Source organism: Orbicella franksi, chromosome 2 (assembly GCF_964199315.1).
Source record: "Orbicella franksi chromosome 2, jaOrbFran1.1, whole genome shotgun sequence".
Taxonomy (NCBI): domain Eukaryota; kingdom Metazoa; phylum Cnidaria; class Anthozoa; order Scleractinia; family Merulinidae; genus Orbicella; species Orbicella franksi.
The window spans coordinates 12,794,855-12,818,782 of NC_138146.1; the positions used below are offsets into that span (position 1 = coordinate 12,794,855).

At 40.6% G+C, this 23,928-nt stretch overlaps 2 protein-coding genes and 2 pseudogenes across 3 annotated transcripts; 1 reads left to right on the forward strand and 3 right to left on the reverse strand.

The window, feature by feature from the left end:
• Positions 1–1,820: 1,820 nt before the first annotated feature.
• LOC145478017 (uncharacterized) lies at positions 1,821–20,589 on the reverse strand. Of its 2 annotated transcripts, XM_081455900.1 has the most exons (10): positions 18,353–20,589; positions 18,105–18,165; positions 17,979–18,005; positions 17,839–17,865; positions 17,378–17,412; positions 17,149–17,202; positions 16,772–16,825; positions 14,700–14,780; positions 14,316–14,358; positions 1,821–3,376 (listed from the first exon to the last, which is right to left on the reverse strand). In XM_081455900.1, the coding sequence occupies exons 1-10, from the start codon at positions 18,437–18,439 to the stop codon at positions 2,304–2,306; spliced, it is 1,542 nt and encodes a 513-aa protein (XP_081312026.1). In that variant the 5' UTR covers positions 18,440–20,589; the 3' UTR covers positions 1,821–2,303. The 2 variants fall into 2 exon arrangements, with proteins under 2 accessions (XP_081312026.1, XP_081312028.1); XM_081455902.1 differs by lacking the exons at positions 16,772–16,825; positions 17,149–17,202; positions 17,378–17,412; ... (2 more) ...; positions 18,105–18,165; positions 18,353–20,589 and adding an exon at positions 16,035–16,229.
• LOC145480095 (uncharacterized) lies at positions 3,528–4,734 on the forward strand (annotated as a pseudogene).
• On the reverse strand, positions 7,719–8,631 carry LOC145474304 (uncharacterized). Its single transcript, XM_081455127.1, has one exon. It carries the CDS (start codon positions 8,589–8,591, stop codon positions 7,719–7,721), a length of 873 nt encoding a protein of 290 aa, XP_081311253.1. The 5' UTR covers positions 8,592–8,631.
• LOC145480096 (uncharacterized) lies at positions 8,943–10,537 on the reverse strand (annotated as a pseudogene).
• Positions 20,590–23,928: the final 3,339 nt, after the last annotated feature.

The following is a 23,928-nucleotide window of genomic DNA, read 5'->3' on the forward strand; positions in this document are numbered from 1 at the left end:
TAGGCTTAAAAAGAAAGGTAGCTTTCTTGTAAATATAAGCAGTGGCGAATCTAGAGGAGGAGCCCGGCAAACCCCTCCCCCCCCCCCCCCCTTATTTTGGGTAAAAAAAAAAGAAATCACAAAAGGATGCCGGCAGGGCAAGCAAAACAAAATCGGCCCTTCCCCTTTAGCTCAATGTCTGGACCCGCCACTGATAAGTGCAGGAAAAGTGTAACACGAGTACAAAGTTGTAATGCGTGTGTAAATTACAACAAAACGTAAAATATTTCTAAAGTAAAGACAATAAAAGATGGTCGAATTCCACCTGGAGCCTTCCGAAGATAACCGAAGATTAAAAAGAAATTTTCAAACACTTCCAATCAACACCTGAACCTTTCCGTAGATTTCTTGTGAAGAGGTTTGAATATTTCTTAGACTCTTCCAAACATGTACATTTTGGAAGGCTGCGAAGGTTACTGAATAATTTTCGAACAGTTTCAACATCGTCGGAGGGTTTGCGAATGCTTTCAAAGGCATTTGAAAGACCAAGAGCATTGCCCAGTGCCAAATTAATCAATTTATGGGTAGCCAAAGTCCCTAGTCTAATAAGTAACCTCAGGATTATGCCTGTGCAATTTGGAACAAATAAGCACTTGAAAATTTTTCAGATTGAAAATCTAGCCAAGCTTATTTATTCCAGATTTCACGAGAAAATTCATGTGATGACCCATCCTTTTGAGACAAAAACGGGAAAATTTCTCTGAAATCACTTTAAAACTCGGTTTAAGTCTCCAGCGTAAGTAGACAAAGGCGTTGCCACTGAATCTCTTTCTCCGTCATGTTCCCATGTGAACCCTTATATGAGGGCCTCAATGGGGCGGTTGCTGTTACGGCTAACGGTTAATATTTTTCACCATTAATTTTAGTTTTCTTACAGTTAAATCTAATTACCGTTGTTTTAAAAAGTCAACAATTAGTTTTCATTGTTAAAAAATTTAAAATTATTTTGATTACTGTAAAAACATATTTACGCTCTTAAGGCCATTCTGGGTTAAAAAAGAAGGTACCATAGAGATATAGCCAAAAGCAGAGCTCCCATAAAATACTGATCACTTACCCGACACAAGAAATTCACCAAAAAGCATATCAAAAAACGCAAAGAATTGATCAAAACGAGGAATTCTCCATAAACTAACTACGCGCGAGTATCACATGGCAAATCCTGTTCGCTTAAAAGCATAAAATTCTCAACGAAAGATGGCCGAATAAAATGAATATTAAGAAAACTCGTTTAAGGATGTTTACCATTCGTGATAAACTAAGAAATGCATTTACAAGCTGGAAAAGGTCAAAAATTTCAAAGGCATGCGTTGTTCAAGCTCGACCACCTTTCAATGCAGAAAAAACGTTTTTTCTTTTCTTTGACAGACTTGAATTTAATCATTTTACCTAGTATTTGTACGTACAACGTCATATCAGCTGTGTAAATCATTACAACTAGTAAAGTGTGGTGGACTAAAAGCTTTGTAAAGATCCCTTCTAGTCTCAAAAGGCCACAGTTTCTGCATCCTTTTTAATACAGCGATCTGTTGACTGGCTTTTCTACATATTTTAGCGATGTGCTCTTCAAAATTTCATTTCTCTCTTGTAAATAGCCAACTGATCTGACTCCCGCTAGTTGGGATATTTAAACCTATTATGTTTATTTGAAATATTTGTCTCTTTCAGATTAAGTCAGTGGCATGCGTGTGGACTAGCTTAGTGTAGCTAAGTGCATTGACCATTACAAAGAAACAAGTTATTGCGTCGTACAAGTAAGTGTGAGTGAGTGAGTGAGTAATAAGTCGAACGCTCAAAAGAGCAATCCAATTATTCTGTTCTTAATAGACCTATCAATGGTGTAAAAATATCATCTGAGAGTTCATTGCAGCCCCCTGATATAACAGACTCAGGGTTAAACACGAAAGACCCTTTCCGAATATTGTTTTAACGTGCTTTATGTAGATACCACCAGACTAGACAGCGTACTTTGCCGCTAATTTACAAGCACAGCTTTATTATTGCCTTGAGTAACTACACCTCATTATCTGATTTATAAGCAACAAATGCCAAGCTCTAAAAAGTCATGATTTTTTTCTTATATTTTCATCTTAAATCGATCGTTATATTTTCCCTGAGATCACAAAAAACGGTCCCAATTAACTGGTTAGAAAAGGCTTCGATTATTACCCTTAGTCTACGACAGCGAAAGCTAACTTGACACACTACGCGGAAGCTCTTTAGAGTCTTTGGTCACTTATATCCGAGACTGTCCGTTTTCATCCCTATACCCACTTGTACAAGGCACTGTTGATGTTGTATTTCTGATTGTAATGGTTTGCCACTGCCAGGTAGGTGTGACCTTCGGACTCAAATGTTGTCATGTCACTTGCCCCGTGTGTTGGAATCTCTTGGTACTTGATGAACTGTGCTCCAGAGGCCTGGTACACAACTGACTGAGTGTTGTGTTTCTGACTGTCACCATAGTAATTAGCCACACCCAAGAACGTTTGACCGCTGATCACAAAGGGATGCCAAGCGTGGGCTCCACGAGTAGGAATGGACTGAAACAGAACAAACTTGTTGCCATCCCACTTGTAAATAAACGAGTCCACGTTGTATTTACTTCCAGAGTAATGGTTAGCAAAGGCGAGGAATGTGTGGCCATTGATGTTAACAGAGGTCAAGTCGTGTGCCCCGTATGTCTGAAGAGACTGCAGTTTAACAAAGTGTCCTCCTGACCACTTGAACACACTGGACTGAACTGCATACTGCTGTTTGGAGTTGTACTGGTTGGCAAAAGCGATGAACGTATCATTATTTATTACAAATGTCGTCCATCCCAAGGCACCTTCAGTTGGGATCTCTTGAAACTTGTTAAACTTGCCACTACTCCATTTGTAGATCACTGACTTTATGGAATGTGTACTCCCATCAAAGTAGTTTGCTATTGTCAGATAGTTTTGTCCATTAATCTTAAAAAATATGAAGTGGTGTGCGCCCTTGGTGGGTATTTTCTGAAAGACGACAAACCGCTGTCCATTCCACTGATACACTGCAGAGTCAAGTAGGTACGTTCCGTCGTAATGATTTGCCACGGCAAGAAAATGTTTGTCAGCGATTGAAAAGTATTCAAGGCCAGTAGCACCTCTAGTTTGCAGGGTCTGATGCAAATTAAATTTTCCAGTCTGTTCATTCATCTTGTAGATCATGGAGACTGTTTTCTGTTTACTAATATCGCCATAACCGTTGGCAAAAGCGAGAAACACGCTTCCGTTGATGGTGAAATGTTCGACATCTTCAGCTCCTCTGGTTGGTAGATCTTGAACCTTCTCAAAGAAGTGAAATCCAGTGCATCCTGAGGGAAACACAAAAACTTGATTGAGCTTAAAACTCCATTCTGACAACACTAGTTGTAAATTTATAAACAATAATTGGATGAGGTTTTTGTGATATCCAGAATAATCAAGGTCGAGGTAGGGTTTATCAGCCGAAGCCGAAGGTTGAGGATGATAACCCCTATCGAGACCTGGATTCTTCTAGATGTCACAACAACCGAATCTAATAATTGTTTTATTATACATTGAACGGAAAAAATGGAAGAGGACGGAGGACGTCGTCAAACATGTTTTGATGCTTTGTAGCTGTCGTTTTTGTACCTTTTGATAGGTGTTGGAGTCGCTGAGGTGAGCTGGGGCTACTTGTGTGTACGTGTCTTGCTGTATTACGCAGACTTCTGTGCCTTTATCGCTGGGGAGGCAGATGTAGTTTTACTACATCTGAAGTTTGAAATTGAGAAACCAGAAATAACACCCAATGGTCTCTCACTATCACTACTTGATTTCAATGTCACCATCTCCAAAGACGGCAAAAGCTCTTTTGAATTTTACAAAAAATAGCAAAGAAACCACTATTCGTTCACCACCAATCAGCAATACCGGAAAAGTCAAAGCTCAACTTCATTCGTAATGAGCGGAAACGTATCGACGATAAATGCTCTACAAAAACGACAGCCCCAAAGCATCAAAATATGTTTGACGACGTCCTCCGTCTTAACGGGTATCCTGAAGGCACTATAGACAAAACTAAGCACTCCCAGAACCATCAGAAAGACCCTCGACCTCTCAACACAGAATGGTCGTACCTGAAGATCCCATATATCTCCGAGCGTCTCAACTACAGGATCACTAACATTTTCCGAAAAGAGGGCATACCAGTAAGGGTCGCGCACAAGTCATACATCCTCAGACGAGCTCTCTCTCAGAACAACACGGAACGGACATGCACGAGGGCCAACTGCCCTATCTCCAGCACCAAACTGTGCTTATTATGCAACGCTGTTTACCAAATCACGTGTAACAACTGCAACCAATACTACATCGGTAGCACTACACGCTCTATCCACGATCGTGTAAGAGAACACCTGAACAATGACAACTCCTCCGTGAAGAAACACATTTCAAAGTGCCAAAACAAAGTCCACAAAGGCATCGAAATCAAGACCATTGTACTAGAAAACGACCCCGCAAATCTACGACTGTTCGAAGCGTTTTACATACGAAACTACAAACCTGCCCTCAACTCCCGAGGGGAATGCAGCGAATTCGCGGACCTTTTATTCTAATAATTATTTTAACATATCTAGAGACTCTTTGTACTTTGACACTCGCTCGTTAAGTCATATTCATATTTTTATCTTATTATTTATCTCATCATGATGCATTTTACCCCCCACATTCTTTCGCTTTTCACACGTTTTTCCTTTACATGTGTATATAAGCCTTACGCGGAATATGTTTTCTTATCCCTGATGGTGCCGTAGATCGGCGAAAGCTTGGATTTTTTGAACGATTTTAATATCATTTTACAGTAGTACAAGGCCTCAATTGAACTTTTACCACTTTCATTTACACCTGCTTTCAGTGTTACGTGCATAGGCGACATCTTTCGACCATCTTTCGACATGCCATCTTTCGACGTGCTATGAAAGACCGTTAATCTGTGAAACTGGTAGTTTTTCCGGTTATCAGCGGAGGAAATGACGAGTAAATAGTAATTACCTACCTCAAATGGCTGAAGAGGATTTTAGACTTTGCATCCCTCCCTATTGACGGGATGATTCAAGCGATTTAGTGTAGTCGATCGGTTCTCAATAGTGACTTCCGGTAGAATTGGGCCGCTGCCGCTTTTAATGTTTGCAACGTGTAAACATTCAAAACAGTCGACTTCTTGACTTCTTGATACTCCTAACCTTAATTTGATGTCAAATAAATCAATCTTTCATCATTACAATTCGAGTTCGACCGTATAAAAGAAGTCCGTTGTGCTTACATTTTTGAGTAGGCCAGGTTACATAGCAGGTCGAAAGATGGCATGTCGAAAGATGTCGCCTATGCACATAACACTGAAAGCGGGTGTAAAATGCTACTGAAGGACATCATCCAACGATTATACTTCTATTTTCGTTTTCAGGTTTCACTGGAAAACACATTGCATTTTCGTGTTCCAATTTTATCAGAAACAAATTTAAATTTTCAGATTCCTTTTCCAAATCACTGAAACTCCATCCAAACAGCAATATTTACCAAGATATCCGCAAAAGTTCTCGCTAGTTTTCGTCCAACAATATATAAGTTCAACTTGGCTGAATTTGACTGATGCATTTCCACCATTAGTGGCAGTAATTGGACCGAGTGGGGTACAATTCGTATGAGTAATCGAAAACACTAGATATATTAATCCTTCTTTCTACGAGGAATCACATGATTACTTGTTTATAACATAGGGGAAACAATTTCTCTTATTAGAAAGTCAAACTTTCGTAGGAAACCACTTCACTTCCATTTGTATAAAAATGCCGCTGAAAAACCTTCACCATAAATGAAAAAAAGACTTTTGAAGTCAAGTTCAGTCTGTTTTTAAAGTTTTGAACACGTTTAAAAGTTACACTGAGACAGATTTCTCAGTGAAGACTGGTTCCGAGTTGAACTATTTATTCGAATTTTAACTGAACATCAATTTCTAAGACGAATTTGCGATCCTAAACTAGTGAAACATCTCCTCGTGGTCGCAAAAGATAAACATCCACTAAGCGTAGTCACATGACTCAAGCATTTGCACTTCGAATACGCTATAATAAAATGTCCTTCACATCATACTCGCCCTTCTCGATGGGCCAGTGGCTCATCGACCTATCAACAGGAGTTTCGTGTCTTTCTAGCTTAAAGTTCACTATAGTTCTAGTTCTCTTAAAGTTTGTTGTTGTCCTATTCTTCTGCGTCATCTTCTGAAAGGAGTTCTAATGGACAAATTCTGGTGATCGGTCTTAATAATTCCTTGCGGCCAACTCTGACTTTGACAGCTCTCACGTGCTTGTCCTTTCCTAGAGAGACCGCTAGGACTCTACCAAGCGGCCACTGCCCACGCGGTGTGTCCGGTGCCACTACGAAGACTACACCATTAACTTGGACGTCTTTCTGTTCCTTCTGCCACTTGGACCTACGATTCAAAGTTGGTAGCCACTCTCGCAGCCACCGGTGCCAAAAATGTCGCACTAGTTCTTGCACCCGTCTCCACCGCTTCTTGGGACTGAACTGGCCACTATCAACTGATCCAGGAGCGAACTGGCCTCCTACTTGTCCAATCAGGAAATGATTTGGGGTGATGGGTGTGTCATCTGAGGGATGAGCAGACTGATACGTGAAAGGCCTGGAATTTATGACTGCCTCTGCACCCGTAAATGCTGTCATCAGTTCTTCATCGGTCACATCTGCAGTTCCCAATATAGCATAGGTTGCTCTCTTCGCTGACTTGATCATTGTCTCATGCATCCCACCAAAGTAAGGTGCCCATGGAGGGTTGAAGCTCCACTTGATTCCCTTGTTGGCAGCTGATTTCTCAATCTTGTCCCGCTCCAGTTGCTCGACGAGCTCCCTCAGCTGTCTTTCCGCGCTTACAAAATTAGTTCCGTTATCAGAAATCATCTCTTCTGGCAGCCCCCTCCGATTGGCCATGCGATAAAACGCGTTCGGAAAGGAATCTGTGTCCAGCCCATAGGCCATCTCTAGGTGAATAGCCCTCGATGTTAGGCATGTAAATAAACAAAGGTATCGTTTAGCTCTCTTCTTGGCCCTCCCCTGAACAGTTACAAATGGTCCCGCAAAGTCAACCGCTGTTCGGGCGAATGCTCGTAAAGGCAGTTTTAGTCGAATCTTCGGTAGGGGGGCCATTATCTGTTTAGCAGCCTTTGCCTTTCTCTTCCGACATTCACAGCACTCTCTTTCCCAGTCAAAAATCTCCTCTCTACCTTGCATGATCCAGAATCTGGCTGACAGCGAGGACAATGTGTGATTGGTTCCCACTGCATGGTTACTTCTTTCATGATAGGACTTCACAATTAGCCTGGTCACCCCACTCTTCCTTGGTAGAATGACTGGATATCTAGCATCGAAAGGCAGGTAGTCTGCATAGCGCAGTCTCCCATCTGATCGAAGCAAACCATCTTCATCTAGGATGGGGTTCAAACTTAGCAACTTGCTGTTTTGCTGAACAGACTTGAAATTGACCAGCACCTTGTATTCTTATTGAAAGGCTTCTTGTTGTGCCTCTCTGATGATGCCAGTCTCTGCATCTGAGATCTCTTGACTGCTAAGTTCTCCAGAACTCTTCTCCTCTGACGGCGTTCCACAGTTGTTCACGAATCAATGTACCCATGCCCTAACTCTCAATAATATGGTCCAGCTTGAATATCTGCTGGGATGTAAACGCCAAGTCGTTTGAGGGGTAAGCACGAATAGTACTGATTCTGTGCCTGGCACATCAGATGTTGCCCTCGCTTTCTTGCGGACTTCTAGTGTTGCTTTAGGAGTTACATCAATTTCTGTTTTTGGCCGTGTGTCCTCTGGCATACTCAGGAACTTCGGACCCTTCCACCACATCTCGCTTCCTTTTACCTCAGTCACAGACATTCCTCTGGTTGGCAGGTCAGCAGGGTTCTGGTGTGTGCCAACATGACGCCAGTGAGAAGGACTGCTTGAATCATGTATTTCTCCTACTCGATTCGCTATGAACGGTTTAAAATTGCGGCTGGGTCTTCGAATCCACCACAGCACATTCATGCTGTGACTCCAGAATGTGAGTAGGCTCTGGTCAATCTTAAGGACCTTGGCTATAGACAGGGCCAGTCTTAATCCCAAAACAGCTCTCATAAGCTCGAGTCTTGGAATGCTTGTAGCTGATAGTGGTGCCACTCGTGTCTTGGAGGCCACTAGGCTGGTAGATACTGTACCACCCTTGTACTGGTACCTAATGTAAGTAACTGCACCATACGCATCCCCTGATGTATCTGTGAAAGTGTGCAAGGTAACTGTTTTAACATGTGAGTTCAACTGCAGGCAACGAGGGACTTGCACGTCTGACAACTCCGTGAGTTCTTCAAACCACTTCTTGGCCTGTCTAGCTTGGCTCGGATCTAGTGGGTCATCCCAATCTAATCCTGTGGTCCACATCTCTTGCAGTAGAATCTTTGCCCGGATCACGTATGGCGCCAGAAACCCCATAGGGTCAAACAGCATGGCTATCTCACGCAGGAAATTTCGCTTGGTCAACTGGAACTTCTCATCTAGTGGATTCACTCTATAAGTGAAAACATCTTCCTTAGCCGGCCACAACACACCAAGCGTTTTCATTGACGGCAAATTTCCTTTGTCTAAGTTCACTTCTACAGCCCTGTCTTCTTCAGGTATCCTCTTAAGTACTTGTTCTGAGTTGGAAAGCCACTTTCTGGCATGCATACCTGCGGACCCCCACAGTGCTGACAGTTCCTCGTAAAGTTTTACGCACTCCTCTTCGCTAGGGGAAGAGTCCATGCTTTCATCCATGTATGTAGACTCCAAGCTTGTCTCGGCAGCTCTCGGGTAGTGCTCTTAGGTTTCCCTTGCATGCTTCTGAGAAACAAATTGTGCCTGATATGGGCATGAATTAACTCCAAAGGCAAGGCTATTGAACTGATAAACATCTGGAGGTCTTGACTGATCTACGTCCCTCCACAAGAAACGAGGGAATGGTCTACTCGAGGGTGATATCCCAATTCTAAGATACATCTCTGCAATGTCACATACTAGGGTTACTGGAAAACGTCGAAAACGGAGCAGTACATGAAAGATATCCATTTGGAGTTTTGGTCCTTGGTAGATGACGTCATTCAATGACAGTCCATTAAATTTTGCGGAGACATCAAAAACCACCCTGGTCTTTTTAGTTGTCTTTTCGGGTCATACAATTGCGAAGTGTGGAAGATATCAGGCCTTCTCCTCTGTCTTAGAGGGTGTGTACTCTGTGTGTACTCGCTGATGACTTCTGAATACGACTCCGCTAGCTGAGGATCCTTTAGAAGTCTCTTTTCAGTACTGATCAACCGGCTCACTGCCATCTCATAGTTGTTTGGTAACTCGGGGGCGTTTGGTTTCCATGGCATCTCTACTTCATATCTCTCCCCTTTGAACTGCACTGAGCTCTCAAATGCTTTTATCGCCGACACTTCCTCTTTTTTCAGTAGTTCTCTTTCTGTGATTGACCCAGATGAGTCGATCTCCCAAAACGTCTGCAATACAGAGCTCAATTCTTCCTCTTGTTGATGAACGAAATAGGTCATGTTAATATTTGTCTGCTGCACGCTGTCCTCTCTCAGCTTAGGTGAACCAAGACACGTCCAGCTTAAAGGCGTCAGTCGAGCCACCGGCTCCCCAGGTTGGCAACGGACACCTCTAATGGAAAAGTGCAATTCGGCATAGTCTATGCCAATCAACATGTCAATGATTGGTCGAGGGCCAAGATTTGAGGAGTTAACACCTTGCAGGTGCTTCCACTTTCCCGATTGCTCTTTCCAGTTAACTGGTCTCATGTTCCCAGTCACCCGTGTTGCTGCAAATGCTGAAATTCTTGCACGAGTCTTGCCATCAATACTCTGCAGGTCAAATTCCACTGGCATGGTTTCAAAGGAATCTTCCTCGCCATTTAACACATTAACTGTGATTCGTTGGGTGCTTCCTTCCAACCCTAGCTCAGCAGCCACATCACCATTTATGTAGATCTTTGTGCTTCCGTCATCTAGTAAGGCATTTACAATCATTCTTCGTTCCCCATTCTTCACCACCACCGGTACTGTAAGCAAGGCAAGATACTTTGCTGGCTCTGGAGCTTTTGTCGTTGCCATGGTTGTTGTCAAGGAGTGTTCAGGACGGGTGCTTCGCTCCCCCTCCGTGCCACAACTGTGTGCATTGTTTTCACTAGCTCCCATGTCCAAGGGTAGGCTCCTCTCTGGCTCTATCACTTGTGACTCGCTAGCACTTCCACCATTTACAAACTGATCTCCATGCAGTGCCCGATTGTGCGTTTTCTGACAGCCATCTATACCACATCGACTATTTTGAGCACATCGCCCTCCCTTGTGATTTCTTCCGAGGCAACGATGACACAGTCTTAGCTGTTTAGCCTTTTGCCAACGACTTTGCACATCCATTTTCTTAAACTCTGGACAGCTCCACACTGGATGATTTCTCTTACAAAGTGGGCAATTTGTGCTTACAGACTTTCCCGGACCGCTTGTCCGACCAAAGAATGTGTGTGAACTATCTCTTCGTTTTCCTATCAGCCCACATAGTGTCTAGGACGCAACGGTCTGGAATTCAGCTTCTTGTATGATCCACTCACGAAGTGTCTCCACACATTCCACTTTTTTCTGCTCAAACACCGATCTGTTGTAATTAGCAAGCATAGTGCTGGTCATTTTCTTTTGAACCTTCATGTATAAGGACCCATTGCCAAGTTCTTCTTTTCTTCCGGCCTCTTTCAGATTTATGACGATCACGTCCAGTAAGTCTGCCAACCTGTCTAGATCCTTGGCGTTTCCAGGACGAATCGGTCGGAACTGGTCCAATTCCTCTAGGTGCAAATTGATCTGACGGCGTTGACAACCGAATTTTCTCTCCATTCTGCTCTTGGCCGATTCATAGGCCTCGGCCGAATGTCCTAAGCTCTCCACTGCTGCCAACGCTTCTCCAGATAAATACTTCTTCAACTGCAACAATTTATACTCTGCAATGGCTGGCGCTTTGTCAACACAAGCCATAAATGCTGCCTTCCAGCTCCCATGCGACCGCTTGTCTCCACTAAATACCGGGATAGAAACCCTCGTCAATTGTTTTCACATGTCTGTCCCGAGCTGATGTTTCGGTGATTCTTCTACAGTCTTCTCCTCCTCTTCTAGCTTAACATCCCTTTTTGGCGGGCCTGAAGGCGACAATTCAAACTCCTCGTCTATGGCACCCTCGAGCTTCGAATATTTCTCTTTGCAATCTCCTTTTGCACGGGCTAATTCCTCCTTCGCCTCTCTAACTTCGGCTTCCATTTCTTTTTGACAACGGGCATATTCTTCCTCCATTTTCTTTTAAGCACGCTTGACAGATTCTTCCTTATCGCGTAATCGCTCCTCGAGCTCGGTCACGCGCTTGCGAGCTTTCGTTTCTTGTGAATGCAAATTACGTCATTTCCCGGAAAATCCCGACGCTTGACTCGATAATTCATCCTTATTGGCGTCCAAATATTCTTGTACACTTTCTTGGGCATTACAGAATTCTTTCTCGATTTCCTCAAGTTCGCGGCTTGTCTTCTAACCAGCATGCCGATCTCTAGCTTCCGAATACAACACAGCCAACGATGTCAAATCTTCAACAACAATTCTCTTGGGCTTCGTCAAGTTTTTTCCTCGAAGCTCTTATTTCACGGTTACTCGCTATTCCATCTTCCAACAAATCTGCCAGCTGATTTTTTCGTCTTGTGAACAGCGATTTCGATTAGGCTTTCTTGATCTTTTGCTCCTCTATTTTATCTGCAATTTCGTCGAGGATACCTTCGCCGTCTGTGCCCATCGCTCGCGCGGTCGCGGCGCTTCTTCTTCTTCGAATTTAACGGCATTTTCTTGAATTCAGCGAATTTCCCTAACGTAAACGTCGCTCTGCTACCAATATGGTTCCGAGTTAAACCATTTATTCGAATTTTAACTGAACATCAATTTCTAAGACGAATTTGCGATCTTAAACTGGTGAAACATCTCCTCGTGGTCGCAAAAGATAAACATCCACTAAGCGTAGTCACATAACTCAAGCATTTGCACTTCGAATATACTATAATAAAATGTCCTTCACATCAAAGACCTTCTTTTCTAAACCACGCTTTGAACCGCTGAGCTCTTGCTGAGTTTTTCTCAGCTGACTCAGTTTCAGCGAGAATGGGGCCGGGAGCACAAGAAGCAACAGAAGTTGTATTTTTAAACTGTGGGTGACTTCGGTAGCTTACAACTGATTCAAGACACTGACTGGATACGGCAGTCAGTTGTTCTTCAAATCATCTGTTGTTCTCGTTCGTCTCCTGAGTCAGAGCCGTCGAGTTCTTGCGCCGATATTTGGTCCATGATGTTCTTTATTTATTACGCACTACGGTTCACCGGAACTCTTTTTCACCATAGCCATTTATACGCAGGCTGTGTTTCAGGTAACCGCTCCAGAGTAGACGTCTTGACGAGGTGAGTTCTCCTTCATTTTCTTCATTAGTGTCGATGGTAATTTTACGCATTGGATTTTTCTTGTATCAGATCGGCAGATGATTGATTACGCTAAGGCAGAACTGATCTTTCGTTTTGATTTCTTTCGGTCGATCTTCCACTTCTCTACTTCATAAAAGCGTAATCACATGATTCCTCGTAAAATTCAGAATAATGTCACTTGTGTTTTCTAAAGTTGCTGAAACTCGGCCCGAGTCACCCAGCGATTCGGGCAATTTCTGCAACTTCCGGAAACACAAGTGATATTAATCCTTAATTTTAATCGGCCTCATGCGAATACCATATACAAATGGTACGACACGAGGTCCAATTACTAAATAATCGTAGCTATAACAAATTTCGACATTAAAAACAGTCTTTTGAGAAGTTCTTTTGGGCGAAAAGGTTAGCAGCACTTTCCGTAGGTTTTAAAGACCGTAGGAAACATTAAAAACGAAGCAATTTAAAAACGTGCGAATGGTGTACATATCGAATTAGTATGGGTAATCAAATGGTGGCGAGTGAAATGAGGAAATCATTGATCACGCCCGTTTTGTCAAAATTCATATAATTTCCCAGGCCTTTAGGCAGGAACCTTTTGTGATTTTTACAAAACGCAGATACAATTATTTCTTAATTTCATGAGTATACCATTTGACTACCTTTTAATATCATAGGTGACAAATTACGCTTACAATCGTGGATTTTTGACTTGTTTATTGTATCGAGCAATTTCGCTTTAAACCTTGCCTGGCAATTTTGTAATTATAAATTATCGCTGAAAATTTCGGGCCAAAATTAAGGAGTAGTTTGTCACCCATTATATTACAGCCCGCAACACTCCCTAAATCGTATCTATAACAAAATTCTCGATCGTGATTGGCTCTCCGCGCGCCTATTTGTCACGTAATCGGTGCGCGATCACTTGAATGTCCAATTACAGGTGTGCGATTTGAACTTTTTGTAATTGGATACCTGTAATTGGATACTCACGTGACTCGCAGGTCAATTACGCGTCCTTTAATGGCTTTCTTTGCAATGTTTCGTTCAGTTTTCAAAACTTAGGAAAAGCGCTGCGGACGTTTTCGCTAAACGGAAGTTCTCATAAAGACATTTTTAATTCCGAAATTTGTTATAGATACGATTAATTAGTAATTGGACCTCGTGTCGTACAATTTAGGGGGTAATCGCGCTCGCGTTTTCAAATCGGCCTCGCGCCTCACGCTCGTCTGATTTTGAAATGATTCGCACGTGTACTCCCTGAATTGTACTCCACTCGCTCCAGTTACTACTACTAATTGTATGATATGATTACTAACAAATCGCATAAATAACAAATTTCCAGATTAAAAAAGTACCGAAAAAAACAGTTTCCCTAGGTTGTAAAAACTGTTAGGGAAGCCCGAATAGCATAGGTATCCAATTACAAAAAGTTGAAATTGGAAACCTGTGATTGCACACACATGTCATCGCGCACCGGTTACATGACAAATAGGCGCGTGGGGAACCAATCGAGAAACGGATCCGCAAATATTAAATTTATTATCCAACATAATCGGAAAACAAAACTTCAAAGTGCGTATTTAAGTGAAATCTGACTGGAAACCACATCCAAAAATTGAAAATCATTTAATTCGATTTTGCTTTTATATTGTCGAAAAACTGTTGGCACTTGAAGACAGCCTTTAATTTTACTTACCAGTTGTACAACATTCTGGTCTACTGGAAGACGAGGAGGATCCCTGCAAAGGATAAGGGCGTTAGATATTAGTTACTGGCAAGTCTGCATTTTATCAAAGTGAAATTTCCTTGTTGAGTTAAATTCAGGCTATGAAGGAATTGAGAATAAAACTCTTGAATGTCATTGACAATGTCAACTAGAGTGTCATTGGTATTGAATGTCATTAACAAGTCTCCAGCAATCAAATGAAATTTCGCTGTAAATTGTTTGCATATTGTCAAGGAATTTACAAGGAAACTACTTCTAATTGAGTTATTTTATACACAGCATTTAGAATGGTCCTTACCCTACCCTCAGAACAAAATTTATTCATACTACACACGGCGGTTTCTGTTTCACTACCTGCGTCTCACATGTTCCCGCCATTCCTTTCTGCCCCTTTTCTCCACGTGGTCCTTTCTCTCCAGTAGATCCTTTCTTACCCTCAATCAAACATAAAAATAATTCAGCAACTTTAGTTTACTAACGTACTCTTGAGCTCGCCCTCTTTCAAGAAGCTAAATGAGAAAAAAAAAACATTTATCTACTTTCGTTCATTGAAGTGCTCTTTACTTCTACTACTTCTAAATCAGACTAAAAGATGGAAGCCAAAAACGTTACGTTTCTGTCACTAAGATACTCTTACAAAATATATCTTTTGCTCTTGGCATTTTTCTCTGATTGATTTCTCTGATGGAGTTCGCAATTTCTTGGAAACAACTGACGAAAATTCGACAAAATACTATAATCTCAAAAAATACAAAATATCTTGAAATTCTCGAAACCTAGTCACCAGGATAACTTAGATTATTAAAAATCATGAGTACTTAATAATAACAAACTTAATAAATTAACTTTATGTCACTCAATTAAACTAACAAAAGTAAGGAGTTCTGCTACTTAACTAAGATAAACAGGACTTTGTACTTTAGTACAATTGTGCTTCCCTAAGCCAGGGTTCAAGGCAAGCTTAAGGTTTCTCCTACTCTGTCAGTCTGAGCTAAGGGACAACAAAACTTACTTTTGTACTAAACTTACTATCCTTTCCTTTTAGTCCTGGTTCTACACTAAAGGAAAATGGAACTTACTTTTGTATTAAAATTATCATCCTTTCCTTTTAGTCCTGGTTCTAAACTAAGGGACAATCAAACTTATGTTTGTACTTGAATTACCATCCTTTCCTCTTGGTCCTGGTTCTAAACGGAGGGACAATGGAACTTACTTTTGCACTAAAATTATTATCGTTTCCTCTTAGTCCTGGTTCTACACTAAGGGACAATGGACCTTATGTTTGTACTTCAATTACCATCCTTTCCTCTTAGTCCTTGTTCTACACTAAGGGACAATGAAACTTAGCTTACTTTTGTATTAAAATTACCATCTTTCCTCTTAGTCTTGGTTCTAAACTGAAGGACAATAGACCGACTTACTTTTGTACTAATATTACCATCCTTTCCTCTTAGTCCTGGTTCTAAACTGAGGGGCAATGAAACTTACCTTTGTAATAAAATTACCATCCTTTCCTCTTACTCCTGGTTCTAAGCCAACGAACAATATAACATACTTTTGCACTAAAATTACAACCTTTTCCTCTTAGTCCTGTTTTTAAGCCAACGGACAATATAACTTACTTTTGCACTAAAATTACCACCCTTTCCTCTTAGTCCTAGTTCTAAACTAACAGATAATGGAACTTACTTTTGTACTAAAATTACCATCCTTTCCTCTTAGTCCTGGTTCTAAACTAAGGGACAATGCAACGTACTTTTGTACTAAAGTTAACATCCTTTCGTCTTAGTCCTAGTCCTAAACTAAGGGATCATAGAACTTACTTTTGTACTAAAATCACCATCCTTTCCTCTTAGTCCTGGTCCTAAACTAAGGGATCATAGAACTTACTTTTGTACTATAATTACCATCCTTTCCTCATAGTCCTGGTCCTAAACTAAGGGATCATAGAACTTACTTTTGTACTAAAATTACCATCCTTTCCTCATAGTCCTAGTCCTAAACTAAGGGATCATAGAACTTACTTTTGTACTAAAATTACCATCCTTTCCTCATAGTCCTGGTCATAAACTAAGGGATCATAGAACTTACTTTTGTACTAAAATTACCATCCTTTCCTCTTAGTCCTAGTCCTAAACTAAGGGATCATAGAACTTACTTTTGTACTAAAATTACCATCCTTTCCTCATAGTCCTGGTCATAAACTAAGGGATCATAGAACTTACTTTTGTACTAAAATTACCATCCTTTCCTCTTAGTCCTAGTCCTAAACTAAGGGATCATAGAACTTACTTTTGTACTAAAATTACCATCCTTTCCTCATAGTCCTGGTCCTAAACTAAGGGATCATAGAACTTACTTTTGTACTAAAATTACCATCCTTTCCTCTTAGTCCTAGTCCTAAACTGAGGGATCATAGAACTTACTTTTGTGCTAAAATTACCATCCTTTCTTGGTAGCCCAGGTTCTCCTTTTTCGCCCTAAAAAAGACAGTATTATAATGAAATTGACGTTTTTTTCTTTTTTAATGGTAAAGACGCTTGGAAATTCAGTATAAACATAATAAGGTACTTTGAGATATTATCTTTACTGCTCTGCGATAACCTTTATTTATCAAATTTTTATGAAAGTATTTCCTTTTTGATCAAAACCATTAAAACGGATTTCTTTTTAAAGTAACAATGTTACCATCTGAAAACTGTTTAATATAACAAACGTTTGTTAGGAAAACACTAGTCTTAACTTTGGACTAAACTGGATTAAACTGACAAGGTATAAGTTTTAAGTTACAAGTACAGTTCACCTTGACGCCAGCATTTCCATCCAGTCCCCTCAACCCTGTGTCACCTTTATCACCCTGGAAAAAATATCACTTTGTGACCATGGTAACAAACTGTCTATGCGTGATGTGTTAAAGTGAATGGAAGCACCATACAATCAAATTATTAATCTTATATGTTTTGGTCTGTTGCATATATTCTGTGTCTCTGATATAACAATAAAGGCGCATTTGAGCAAAAAACGTTACTAACCTTTGCTCCAATTTTCCCATCGCGTCCGTCGCGTCCTGTTTTAGAAATTTAGAGTTTGTCAGCTGGTTTGTAGTAAACACAACATAGAAGATCACTTAAAGCAATTCACTGATATGTCTTAGATCGCGCACTCTTTTCTCTTCGTCAGATTTTTTCCAGTTGCACTACTTACCTTTTTAATAGCATTTACTAGATTACTTCTAGACGCAGAGGTTAAAATCTGTTTGGCCGACAATGGTCAACAATTAAAATTCCTATAATTTCGTTTCGTTTGATTCGTCAATTTGTTGACTTTTCTGTGACATTGTAATTGTCATTATCTGTTTGGTTTCTTTTCTCCTGGTCAGACGGAAATGTTTTTAATCATAAGGAAGTAATGATTCTGTTTTCATTTCGCAAGCAAGCAAATATATTAGACTGCATATTACGCTTGAGATGTACTTCAAAAATCATTACATCACCGTTTATTCCATCTCGTCCATCTTTTCCTGTGTGGAAAGCAAATCGTAATTTGATTATCGATAAACAAACTAATCCCTGATTAATACGAATGGAAGGCTTTAAACGATAAAATAACAAACTATTGTTGATTGAAACTCACCGTTTTGTCCATCTTTTCCATCTTTTCCTATTGAAACATGAGATAGATATTATCTTACAATATTTATTTAGATGTTTCGCAACATCTAAATAAATGACCAATAATTATTTGATAATTTTGACTTACCATCTTTACTGCATCCAACTTGCAGCGCACAGCAGTTTGGTTTGTTTGTGGCGCCGGTACTCTAAAAATGTTTCGGATATAAGATGTTAAACCCTTCTAGTGAAGTACAGAACTAGCAATTTTAGGTTCTAGTCAAATGGAGGGAAACTTTGCATGAGACAAAATGAACACCTCTACTCAGTCTAATTTGCCAAATTGTCAAATGACATTGCTGTGTATAATTACGAAAGGTTTACTATTGTGATTACCCGGTTTGAAGATTTGTTCTGCGGCGTAACGGATGAACCCAAGAAAAATACGAAAGCCAACAAAACGAACAAGCGAAACACTGCCATTCTTGCTCTAACTTCTACCCTGAACCGCTGACAAACGTACTGAGCTAGTTTAAAGTGAAAAGAGTTTCCCGACTTTGTTTACTTGTCTATAACACGAAAATTCAGCATGGAGTACCATTTGCATTGATGATGGTTACATCATCTCTGAGAAACAAGGAACAATTGCCATGATGACATCACAGACTACCTTTTTCAAAACCGATTTACACTTTCGGTTTCTCCTTACAGTATAAACACTGTGCCGTCAGGTGATGAGAAATTAAGGGAATATAATCATCGAGAAGGGTACATTGCATGAATTCGCACGAGGCCCAGTAAATTAAGGCCGGTTTATATCACGATTGTTTTCGGAAGTTGCAATAATTGCCTTGGAATTCTTGAAAGCAGGCGGTCTTATTTTTCGCGGCAGTGTGGAAGAGACTTGAAAATACAATAAAAAATAAGCCGCGAAAAAATATATGTAAATTAAAGAACGCCTGATGGCAGATTATATTTGAAGTTACTACGTCGCCACATGATTCTCTTGGCTTTTTATGTTAGAATTGCGTAGAAGCGATTTTAGCTCAGTGATTTTAGCTGTGTGATCAACGGGCATGAAATGCGACGCATAAATGGAGATTTCATAAAAAAAATAATTCTTGGACTGTTTACATATATACTGTTTGCACGATCACCTAACCTCAACAGAGACGCGACAACTGTACAAACAATGACGATATTTAGATATTTACATTTAATAATTTAATCCTGTACTCACATCGGAAGAATTGCCAACTTTTTCTTGTAAAACTTATTGACTTAACTCAACTTCTCACGATTTCTCATAAACAGGATAATTAAAACATGATATTCTTAGCCTGTGTAAAAGCACTTCCACTGTCCGTCACTACGTGGTTAACGTGGAAAATTTATTTCTAAAATAATAAACAGCCTTACATGTTTACTGAAAACAAATGTACCTCTGAATTCATCATCAGTCGCTTTTAATTAATTTGCACTTTCTGAAGGAAGCGTGCGAACTGTTAAAAATCGGGGCAATTTAAGATCCCAGACGTCACCATTTGTAGACTGGTGCTGCACAAGATCACAATAACTTCTCCTGGGAAACAATGCGACTGAAGTAGAACCGGCCGATCGCTGAACTGCGATGAAAGCAGCAACAGGGAAAGAAATTGTTATCTGGCAAATTAACGATACGTTTGAGGTCTTTGAGGCCCAAGAACACCTACAAGACAACATTTTAACGTTGTATAAATTACTGACAAGGTTCGCCCGATCATATTAGTGGCCGAAATATCAATCTCTCCGGCAGATTAGCAATCCAATATTTTTTGAAACCCTTACGGGTTAAACTAATTCTTAAAACCCTAAATCTTGAAGTTAGATAAGCAAATGATATATATATTACGTAATTATTGCCGGTTAGTTGTAATTTTGTGATTGATTTATTAACTGGATGTATTCTCTACCCCGCCAAGGACAAAGTAATAATTACTTTAATTTAATTCAACTCAGCTATGATCTGACATATTCAGATGTGACCTATTTTAATATTCGTACCGATAAAAAAAATATAGATTTTTTAAATAAAATCACTCGCATAAGACTTCGTCTAACGCTCTTTAGGACACCTAGTCCGCGCCGGTCCGAGAAATACATAACAGACAAGTCGTCAGATCTGAAAAAAAGGGGAAAAAAAGAACAGAATTGCCGGATTCTTGGAGTTTCGAACTGTGAAAGGACAGGAAACCGCAAAATTAATACCGATTTTTCTACTTTGTTTGCTTAACTTCAGAACGAGAAAGAAGTTCATGTGTGTTGTGTTTCCTAAGCGAAGAAATGGTCCGACTGTTCCGGCAAGGGTAAAAATAGGACAGGGTAAAGCGGCAACACAAACTTGACTTTTCATCAGAAATCTAGCGCTTCAGGATTGGATTTCCGAGGAGAGAGCGGTATTCCTGGCAGACGGCTTTGCCAAGCTAAGCAAACTGATCAGTAAACGACGGCATTGGCGTGATCGACAAAGAGCTCTTGGGATACTTTTCAGACTTGGAGAGCTGATCACTGAAGAAATCGGCAACTTTTCTTCCAAAAACTGTTGCATTTTTGGTAATTCAAAGAATACGTCGAAAAATAAGTAAGCCGGCTTCGAAAAGATAGCACTAGATATGTTTCTTCTCGTAGTGGTAATCTGGAATCATAACAAACTCAGTGTATATAGATTCAGTTTATCGACACACCGTGAAGTGAAAAGTTTATTTCACTCTTTTCTCCCTCTCTTTTATTTTATAAGAATATATTTTAAAGGGGTATCGAAGCTGAAATTTGCGAAATTTTAAAATTAACTTAAGATTAAAGTCGAGGCTAGGATTTTGCCAAAAAGAACATAATTTTGTGTTCAAAAATACAACAGAATGATGTTTTTAACTAAATCGTATCAAATTCTTCCTTTCTCTAACTAATAAATCGCAAAACTAGCCAAAAAGGAACAAAAACAGCCCTATCCGTATGTACGATGCTAATAATTGCAGGGCCGTAGCTAGTAACAGGCAAACCGAGGCACTTGCCCCCGTTATATTTTTCGTTTTTGTTGTTTAAAGTCACCAAAACACCCTAAACTCCCATGAAGAGAATGAAACCATGGACATTGCCTCAGTCACAACTCATATCTAGGACACTGCCTCAGTCATAATTTGTTTCTGGCTACGGCCCTGAATTAAGATTTCTGCAAGATGTTATGTACTTCATATCAGGCTTTAATGCCCGCAGGCTGGCTCCAAGATCACTTCAACACCGTCCAGACACCAAATACATTCCAAAACAGAAATGTCATGCGCTATAATCTAAGAATATTCACAAGAATATTTCCAGCCTAAAATCGGTAGAAATATATGAATATTCAGCCTCGGCCGGAAAAACAGCATTATAAAAGAGTGTAGTTGGGGCGCGGGATGAAGAAAACGCGGCAGAAATTGTAACGCGGCAAAACGAAAAGCGCCGAGTTACCGCCGAAAATTAAAAGGCCGGGGAACTTTGAGAATCTGAAATCAATGAACAACACTAGTGCAAAGTTCTCAACGATGCGGCTCTTACCTGCATTTTGAACCCAGGAATTACGTCTCAGTAGCCGTAATTTTTGATATGCCCGCACACTACGAACAACCATAGTTTTCACATTGGCTGTCACATTTTTCTTGTAATTAGACAGCGTCAAGCTACGAGGTGAGCCTTCCTGCACGCTAGGCGGTCCACGGTAACTTTCTAGAAGCATATTTTGTGATGAGCAAGCGAGTAGATAAAACATCTTGAAGTGGAAGCACTGGATAAGCCGGATAAGGCGCTACCTCGCGGAAGGCGCGTCTTAGAAAAACATTGGCCAACTTTTTCGAGTTTGACAGGAAATCTTTCCTAACCTTTGTCAGTTTAGCCATTCTTGTTTACTCTTAGTTTCACTTTTTGGTGCCTGCTACCGTGGAAAGCTTTTATCTCGAGGTTACTTCACATTTTAAAGACAATTCTGCTCATCAGAAGAATTGACTCAAAATAGTCTACCGTGACATAGCCCCTTTTAAGATTACACTGACTTGCCAAGTTCCAGTCTTAAAAAATACTACTGAACACAAATAACATTCCTTACTTTTTAAAAAAATCAAGTTTAAAAATTGTTATTGAGCTATAAATAATTATGTAATAAGTCTAATATTAACCAAGTTTGCTCGGGACTGCACTGGGTAGAATATCTGCCTTTGGACTTTACTGTACGGACCTCGCTGCCCGCGGTCCGCACTCTCATGCAAGAACCGTCTTGGGCCAATATTCTGGCATCACGGCCCTCGCGTCTGGTTTATAAGATATATATCTTAAGTACTTCGTTTGAGGCAACACAATTATGAATCATTAGTCATACACGTCGCTGATCTTGTCAAGGGAAATTTCCCTTCCGGGCAAATTTTCCTGTTCGACCGGAAAACCATGCCATTCATTCCAGTTTTGGAAGGGAAAAACCCCTTATGGCTGTTAATTATAAAATGAAAGAGTTTCGTGCCAATCGGTCGGTAAAATGCAATTCTCTTTTAAAATTTCACATTTCAATAAAAGAACAAGTTGTACTTAATTTTGTGAAGCTTTGCCGAAAAGCTCCCCAGGTAGTCTAGAGCTCGATTGCAGGGAATTCAAGGTTGAGCTAACTTGTTTCGATTATCTTCAGCCAGACATAACAATACCGCTTGTGTTTGTGTTTGTAATTTATAGCCTAATAAAAAGCAATATTCAGTTGCAGACCACATCAAACAACCAGTACTGTACTGTCCTCTTGACATTCATCGTATATGGACACAGCAATGTTCAGCTGCATGGTGACTGCGATTCCCGTAATGCACCACTTCCCTTTCTCGTGGAGTTGAATGCTACGAAGAAAGACGCCATCTTTGCCGTGTATCGAGACCTGCAGGCGATGGTCTGAATTTGTTGAAGCAATAAACGTATGATCGGTTGCCTGGTGAAATGTCATTGCAGCGCCTGTTTCAGGGCCACTATTGCCCATCACTTGGAACTGGTGGACATGGCTTCCTTCAGCGTCGAACACGTGAACACAAGAATTTCCTTGTAGCACCATAACACTGCCATCATTAGTAGCTGTGATATCGACAGTATCTTTTAATATTCCCTGTCCAAAGCTGCGTACAAGTCGTCCATTAGGGCGGTACACTTCTACTTTACATTCAATGGAGATCGTCATGCATGCACTCGGGGTTTTGCTCAGATCTTCCTCCACCAAGACAAGTACTTGATTGTTGTTGTTTACTGTCAAAGAGCGGCCTCCTAGTCTCTCCTCCAGAGAAAAACAATTTCTATTCGTGTGTGTGTCGCTGAGCACATACACAGTATTAGCTGGCCTGGAGTCTACCAGAATGTACATTCTGTCATTCTGATCTGTCGCTACACTTCGAACTCTCACCACTGCAGCCTTGTCATCGTTGCCAAGAAGTGGGCAATGGGACAAGCACTTGCCCTTACTGTCATACACTTTTAATTCACAATTCATGTTGTCTGTTACAACAAGCTGTCCTCGAGTGTTTGCGGCGATACTTTGAGGACCCTTTAGCTCGTGGCCCTCCTCCTGACCAAATGACCTCAATGCACCAGATTGTTGCTTATGAAGTTTTCTCATCACCTTCACCACACGTACGTCACGCAAGGGATCAAGCTGCTCTTCTCCGAGTATGATACATGGCCAGTTCAAGACTGTTTTAAGATCGCCAACCATCTCGGCAATAACGTAGACGACGTGATTTATTTGGCAAACGGCAGAAATGATTTCCCTGCGTTCATCTCTGCTCAGCAAAAACTTGAAACTTTTCTTGAGTTCCACTTTAAGACTTTTCTGAACCAACGTCATAGCGTGAAGCTGTTCTAAGCACAGTTTACACGCGGTTAATGCACTAGCAGGGTTGTCCACTTTCTCGAGTAATGTCGCCATAATACGATAC